General features: G+C 52.4%; 1 protein-coding gene across 1 annotated transcript; it reads right to left on the minus strand.

Moving 5' to 3' along the window:
* Nucleotides 1-335: 335 nt before the first annotated feature.
* On the minus strand, nucleotides 336-7,892 carry LOC311208895 (5-hydroxytryptamine receptor 7-like; the record flags this gene model as incomplete). The annotated part of the gene is made up of 2 exons (XM_084285925.1): nucleotides 336-1,107; nucleotides 7,387-7,892. The coding sequence occupies 2 exons, from the start codon at nucleotides 7,890-7,892 to the stop codon at nucleotides 336-338; spliced, it is 1,278 nt and encodes a 425-aa protein (XP_084142051.1).
* Between the last annotated feature and the right edge of the window lie 232 nt (nucleotides 7,893-8,124).

Here is an 8,124-nt window from a genome sequence, read left to right on the forward strand (position 1 = left end):
ATATATATATATTTTTTTTTAACAGATGGGAAAACCGAGGCACAGAGAGGTGGTGAGACTTGCCCACAGTTGGTGGTAGACCATGGATCCCCCCCGGTCTCAGCTCCCACCTGGGGCATGGTGAGAAGGGAAGGGTGCCCGCTCATTCCCCCTCAGGGCAAGGAGATCAGCATCTCCTCCTGGGGTGAGGGAAGGGGGCTGCTCTCAGCAATGACATCTGACAGGGGGCAACGGCACGCGTGGTTTCTTCCAGCCCTGAGGGGCAGGAGAAGCAAGGAACCTGAAATGGAGGGGCAGGAGTTCATCGGTCAGGCACTGAGCTAGAGGACACGGCTCTACAGGATGCATTCGTGCCTCTCTGTGGCTTTCAGGGCCTCGTGCATGCTGGCGGCGGAGAGCCTCCTGTTGATGTTCCTGTACCTACACCTCAGGAGGTTCCAGAAAGTAGTCCTCAAGTCTCGGTTAAAGAAAGCATAAATCAAGGGGTTGATGAGGGAGTTGGTGTACCCCAGCCAGAGCAGAGTCCTCTCCAGCCGCAGCGGCATGCAGCTGCAGTGGATGCCGCAGATAAAAGGCCGAGCCGTCGACATCAGGAAGAACGGGAGCCAGCAAAACGTGAAGGCCCCAACGATGATCCCGAGGGTCCTGGCCGCTTTCTGCTCCCGTTTGAAGATGGAAATGTTCTTTCGGTCTTGCCGCAGCAATTTGGAGAGGGTGGCGCACTCCTCCACCGCCTTGGTGCGCTTGGAGCTGTGATGGCCCCGGCTGGAGGCCTCCAGGCAGTAGACGCCCTCCTCTTCGTAGTGCTTGGGGAAATTCATGAAGCGGTGCTTCTCGGCGCTCACTTTGGCGGCCTTGTAGATCCGGCTGTACATGACGAGCATGACGGCCATGGGGATGTAGAAGGCAACCCCCGTGGAGTAGACCGTGTACCCGAAGTCCTGGCTGATGAGGCAGACCCTCTCCACCGTGACATTCTTGGCCCAGCCGAAGAGAGGAGGAAGGGTGATGGAGGCGGACAGGAGCCAAACGATGAAGACCATCTTGGCCATCAGCTTCCCGTTTTGTCTCACGGGGTACGTCAGCGGCCGGGTGATCCCCAGATACCTGTGAAAAGAAGAGTGGCAAAGCTTAGGAGAAGAGTCGCAGAGCTTAGGAGGGTTGCAAGACATGATCGCACTTGGTTAGCACTGGGAGATTTTCATTCCTCATCAGCTTTCCCTACTCCATCACAGGAGAATTTCAGCCTGGAGAGGGAATAAGAAGAGAATTCCCCAAATAAAATTCACAAGAAGTGAATTCCCCAACTTCACACCCTCCAGCTCTCTAACCTAAAATCCCATTTCATTTTTTCTCCTTTTTTCTCCTTGCAGCCACCTCATTCATGACACAAGATGCCATTGAATTGCTGAGATCAGTCTGGGCTTCCTTGGGATTAAAAAATCTTAAGAAATGGTTCATTTTCTACCAGAACTATTTTATACAGAGAACTCACAACAAATTCCAGTGATGGCACGTAGCTCACTCCAACCTATTGCCCACCCAGGGAAACCCTCAGGAAGGAGGTGGGTGATCTGCAGCCTAATGCTTGCACACCACAGTCAGTACAACACATCATCCCTCTCTCCATCCAGCCTGCAATATTAGGGCAAACCCAAATGTTCCCGCAACATCTGCTGGAAAAGATCTTTGGAAACTAAGATCGGATCAAGAGCCTCTTGCAAACGTCTGAAGCAGGCTGTTCCCACGGATGGCTGATTGCTCCTGAAGAGGTGGTGTCCCTGGGGAGTAAAATGGATGGGGGTCCCAGTGGGAGATGCCAAAAGTACATGGTGACCCCTGGATTCATAAATTTTGACACCTGGAGTTATTAATCTTGTTAGTCTGATTGAAACGGGGTGGAGACAACATCAACCATCAGCTCCTGGTTAGACTACAGCACGTGATTTTGAAACATCCCCAGGCTTGGGAGGATTTGTATGACTTAGACATCGTGTCAGCTGTTAGTTGATAAGTTGCAGTTGTACACTAATAAATCAGCAGGGATTTGGCCACTGCCAGCCCGTGCTCCCACTGGAAAACCTCCTATTCCATCTCAACGAGTGCAGCAAAACCCTCCAGCTGTTGCGTGGTTTTGGGTTACAGCCTCTTTGCCTCAAACCCTGGCCGCTGTCAGGAATTTGTAGGCACTTTTAGGCAGGATCAAGTCACCTCTTAATTGCCTGGGATAAACTGGGTCAGGCCGGAGGGGAAGTGAGAACAGCAGCTGTATGGACAGTTTTTTGCTAAAAGCATTTCTGGGGAAGAATGGACTTTTCTGCCAAAAGGAAAATTTCTGCAGAGAATTGTACCCCTGATGTATCATTATTATTTTTTTTTTTTTCCCAACACTCAAACCATCTCATTGTAGGTGTTAGTAGATTTTTCTTCCCTTATTTTTTTCCCTTCTCCAAATCCTCCCCCGGGAGTGGAAAAAGAAATAATAACAAAAAAATCCAAGTCTCTGTTCCCTCCCCAGTGCCAAATAAATTCAAAGCCCAAACTATTCTCACCTGAATCCCAAATAAAATGAATTTTACTTCATTCGAAGAATTATTCTTTTTCTATTTTTGTCTGTATTTTCTTCAGCTGGTCTAAGTCACAAAACAAACAAACAAAAAAATACAAGCCAAGCACAACTCTACACACCCCCCAATGTTGTTTGAACACCCAGAGGTGGCACAGGCTGCAGGATGATGTTCGTGGGTGTGAAGGCAATGCAGCCTCTCAAGAAAATGCTTTTAACCCCATAACCTTATGGAAAACCTGTCTGCATTGGGAAAGATGAGACCTAGTGGGATGGAGATGGGCAACGAGGATGGTTTTAGTGCTGCACTTCCAAAAAATACCACCTCCTCCTTCCTGCCTGGTCTGAGCTCAGTGAGAATGGGGCTGAAGGACTGGGGTGGAGAGATGCTGCCCCAAATCCCTCCTGCTGCAGGCTCAGTGTCCTTTGAGCTGGGAGAGAACCATGCCCTACTGATGCATCTCCAAATTCAGCACCCAAAAATCACAGATCCAGGCCAAGAACTTTGCACGCTAATATCTGTTGCACCGTGTGATGCCCTTCGTTATGCCATCACCGAGGTTTCTTTAGAAGCTGATCCACCCGGGATTTGCTGAAACTTCAAGGAATTTACAAGCAAGCCCAGCAAAATGCACAGTGATGAGATTTAAAAGGCAGGACAGGCTGACACAATTCATCTGTGTGTGCCCTGTGCCACCACTGCTGGAGGACACGGGGCCGTTTTGGGGTCTCTGCCTATGGTTGTGATGAGAGACCAGCATCCACAGGAGGTGCGCTTGCACAGGCAGGCACCGGGATGCAAATCGAATTCCCTCGCTCTGATTCATTTGTGTGTGTGTGCGTTGCTGTTAATCAGGTTTAGCAGTAATCAGGTAACAAAAGCCAGTTCCTGGAACAGCGATTTGCTGGCAATTTGTGTGACTTTGTGGGACCGTGCCACGCTGAGTTGATGGTGACCACTTTTTTGCCGTTCCACCAAAAATAAAACAACAAAAAGGGGATGTTTCACATCCCTGCTTCACTGGTGCAGCCCTAGCCTTGCCCCAGCCCCCTGGACCAGCCAATTCAGGACATTTATTCCAAGCTGAACAGCAACCACTGAATCCTTACACCAGGGATTAAACAACAAAGGGAAGCAAAACCTCTCCAAGATGCTGGGAGAGGACCAACCCGTACCCATGCAGGTCAGCTGAGCCTAAATGAACTCAGAGCTGAGGTTTCCTGCACCCCATTTTGCCATTTTTTGGCCAAGTTTAAGCTCCATATCTGCTTCCAGGCTTCATCCTGCTGAAGGAGAAGGGACCTCCAGGTGGAGGATGGTGGGCAGATGGGGGCCAAGTGCCCATGCCCAAGGCCAAGGATGGTGGGAGCACCCACGGGAGCTTCTCAGCAGGCTGGAGATGCAGCACAGGGACCCACCTGGCCTGGGACACACTCAGATGAAGGACACAGGAGAGGCAAACCAGAAAAGTGCATGCTTTTTTTTTTCACCCTGACTCTTTCAGGAGGCATCCCTTCTACTGGGGACAACATCAGTTTGGAGCCTGCTGTCTGATTTTGGGTAGGAAACACTCACCAGGGTGAAGGGAGAGCTCCAGTCTCTTCCTGGGAAAGGGACGGAGACTTTTTCCTCCACCAAGAAAATTTTAAACACTTTGAGGGGCTTCTTTTATCAGTGGCTTGGCGTTTTTACAGAGTTTCATCAAAAGCTGAACATCCGAACGTTTTTTTTTTTTGTTGTTTCATTTTTCCTTTTTTTTCTTTTTTTTTTGGCAATAAAGAATCTATAACTTTGGCAGGCTTTTATATAAGAAAAATGTAAGAGAAAGATGGACGTTTCCAGCATTTTTATTTTTTTTTTTTTCTGATTTAAAAGAAAATCAATCAAACTCCCCTTCAGACAAGACTCTCTCTACCAGCTTCAATCAAGAGGCTTTTAGAAAGCGCTCTGCATTAATAATCAATAGTAGCAGCCCACGGTTTAATAGCGCCTGTCATCTTGGGCAAACCGAGCATCTTTTATACCTGAGCTAACCAAAGTGTGAGGACACTTCGGCCATCGATAAAATTTATGACCTCCTCTCTGGCAGGAGCAGGCAGCTGCCTGATGGTGTGGACCACATCGCCATCAGGACAGGGCTAGAGGAAGCATTGATGCTATTAGACGATCTTTAAGGTCATTAAATGATCTTGAAGGTCCCTTCCAACCCAAACCATCTGTGACTCGATGATTCTGTGCATCCCAGGATATGCCGAGGGAAGGAAGTACCGGTGCTGTCCCTCTTCTTTCTCGCAGGGCGGGAGAAATTGGGAACTGGTGGAAATTTCAGTAAGCCCCCTGCTGAACAGCCATTTCATCTCTTTTGGAGCAAGTGTTGGAGGTTCTGTGTGAGCTCAGCAACCCTTTTGTTTTAGCTCTGCTTTGCATCAGCACAGAAGCTGAAATGTCTGCTTCTGGGATAAGCCCCAGATCCTGCCCATCCCAAGGCCAGGAGGAGCAATGATGATTTTGGGGGTGCTCAGGGCAATCCCTGCAGCCCGCAGCTTGTTCCTGGGGATCCTTGGGGCAGAAAGCAGTGGGACGGTGCCCCGGTCACCTGCTCCTCCTCAAGGGCATCAGAGGACATCCCAAATATTCCCCTTCCCTCCTCGAGCATGGGATGGACTGAGCCCATCCAGCCATCCAAGCCTGAGGAGGGCACTGCCATCGGGACATCCACCCCGTGCCACTGCCCCGCTGGCCCTCCCTTGGCTGAAATCACAGCTTTTTACTCTTTTTCTCTTGTCCCCAGCTCAAAAAGCATCTCTGAAAATTCCTCTCACGCTGCTCAACTTCAACATTTTTGGCAGGGGGATGAAGGTCTGGGAGCAAATGCCTCCCGACACGGCACGGTCCCTGCGTGGATGCACACAAGGAGCGAGCCCGTGCCAGGAAAGCCAGGCTCTGCAGCAGCCTCCTGCCCTCCCAGCTCCTTCCTCCATCACCCCGCTGAGAGGTCTGAAACACAGAAGGGCCAAGATTTGTCTAAAAGCACCAAAACCCATGCTGGTTCCTTCACTGAAGCTCCCTTTTCCTCACCGGCACCCAAAAAGGACAGCAGGGCTTGCACGGCCAGCACCAGAGATGCTGCAGCAGGGCTCAGTGCGAGATGGGTGCAGGGTGCTGGCAGCATTTTTGGGATGCTGCCCTGCCCTGGGGCTCCTCAGAGTCCCCCAAAGCTTGTCTGGGTGTGCTGGGAAGGGGTGAGCCCCCAAAAAGTTGGGTGCCCACAAGCACCTCTGTCATTTCCTGGTGGAAGGAGGCCGTGCCGCGGGCTGCAGGGATGGGTTGTAATGGTTGTCCTAAAGGGTCTGTCCTGGGTGGTGTGTTTGGGATGGGGGTCTCTGAAGGAGGGATGGGGAATGAAGATGGGGAAGATGGGGAGGAAAGGAAAGGAAAGGAAAGGAAAGGAAAGGAAAGGAAAGGAAAGGAAAGGAAAGGAAAGGAAAGGAAAGGAAAGGAAAGGAAAGGAAAGGAAAGGAAAGGAAAGGAAAGGAAAGGAAAGGAAAGGAAAGGAAAGGAAAGGAAAGGAAAGGAAAGGAAAGGAAAATTTGGAAAAAGGAAAATTTGGAAAGCAAAGCCAATCTGATTCATACGTAGCTGCTGCTTTGCTCCTCACTCATCCAGAGGAGACGTTCATGTATCCCACTGCTGCATTTGCTCTCTTCCCTCTCACCAAGGCAGACTTTTCTCCTGGCTACACCAGCTTTTTAGGAACAGGCTGTTTACGTTACCACGGCAGGTCCAACAGCAGAGCAAGACCTCTCTGTGTGGTCAGTCGGGGATTTTGCTCAGCAAACCTGCTGTGGGAGCAGAGGAGAGGGCTTGGGAGCGTGAGATGCTGCTCGCTGCTGCAGCAGCCGGGTTTTCCCTGGCCTTTCTGCTTTGTCAGCCGGTGCCACACTGGGATGGCGAGCTACCAGGGTGGTGGCACGGCCACCGTGGCCAGGACATGGGCAAGGGTGGCCGCAAACACCAGCTCACGGCTGGAGGCATGCAGGCTCCATCCCTCCCCGAGCTGTTATCACCAACCAGCCCCGCTCGCGGTGCCAGCACAAACCAAACCAACCCCCCAAAAAAAGCCAGCGAGCGCGTCAGATCTGGATCCGTCCCACCAGCTCGTCAGCACAATGTCCCTAATGACGCAGCTGCTATAATTAGCCCCATGGGGGTGCTGGCTTGCCCGAGTCTCGCCAGTTTGCCAGACAGGCTCGGCCTTTCCCTCTCCACTCCAGGTGTGGGAGCTGAAGCCAACGACACCCCACAAATGCACTCATTGGGCTACACCAGGGGGTTCTGGATTTGGGGTACTAGGGGGTTCTGGATTTGGGGTGGGCTGGGGGAGCTGCTGGCACCCTTGGCCAAGGCACAAGGCCGGGGAGCAGCAGAGCATCCCACAGGACTGGGCTCCTGATGCTCCATCCCTGGATTTTCACAGCGCATGCACTTTTTAAAAAAATTGTTGAATGCTTTTATGGGCCAGCCTCCTTCCACCGAGCTGTGGATGGGCAAAGTCTCTCCTCTAGGCTCTGTTCCACCAGCCAGGGACAAACACGAAGCAGCCGCACAGAGGGGGAGGACTAAGCAAGGACTTAGAGAAGTTACCCAAGAAAGCACCTTGAGCTCGGCCCCTCCAAAGGGCCCCTAATCCGTACAGAAAGCCCTCACCCACCTCCCACACCCAGAAAACACACGCAGCAGCACCGACCCAAGACGAACAAAATCCTGGTGGCCCCCGACCAAATATTAAAGCCTGCGTGGCGTCCGCCTCCCCCCTTACCTGTCCACGCTGATGATGCACAAGGTCATGATGGAGGCGGTGCAGCACATCACGTCCATGGCGATGAAGACGTTGCAGAACACCTTCCCGAAGAGCCACTCTCCCCCCAGCAGGTCGGTGATGGTCACGAAAGGCATGACAGCGAAGGCCACCGACAGGTCGGCAGCCGCCAGGGACACCACCAGGTAGTTGGAGGGCTGCCGGAGCTTCTTGACGATGCAGACGGAGATGATGACCAGCCCGTTGCCCGCGATGGTGGTGAGGATGATGATGGAGAGCACGGCTCCGATGACGATCTTCTCGGTGTCCCCATAGAGCAGGATCTCCTCGCCGCAGTCCGTGGCGTTGGTGAGGTTGGAGGAGGGCAGCTCTGGCTCGGCTGAGGAAGGTTCCTCAGGCATGAAGGGATTCGGGAGAGCTTTCCGAGCCGGGTGCTGCTGCTCTGCGTTCCCCACGAAGAGAAGGTGCTGCTCCAGAAACCTCCTGGGGCCAGCCCTCAGCAGCATGCTCCGAGCTCCCCGCGGCGGGCAGCGGCTTCCTCCCAGCAGTGACACCTCCGCCGACAAACCAGAACATTTTATCGCAAACGGGCTACAAAAATAAAATCCCCCCACCTCCTTCCTCCTTTCCCCAGCCCTCTCTCTTTTCCCCCAGAGCTGCGGCTTCCCAAATCTGCGCGAAGGCGCGCGGTTTTGCGGGAGGCTGCTCGGGGAGAGCTCGCCCCCCACTTTTCAAGCA

Source organism: Netta rufina (assembly GCF_964035555.1).
Source record: "Netta rufina genome assembly, chromosome: 4".
In the NCBI taxonomy this organism is placed as follows: Eukaryota; Metazoa; Chordata; class Aves; order Anseriformes; family Anatidae; genus Netta; species Netta rufina.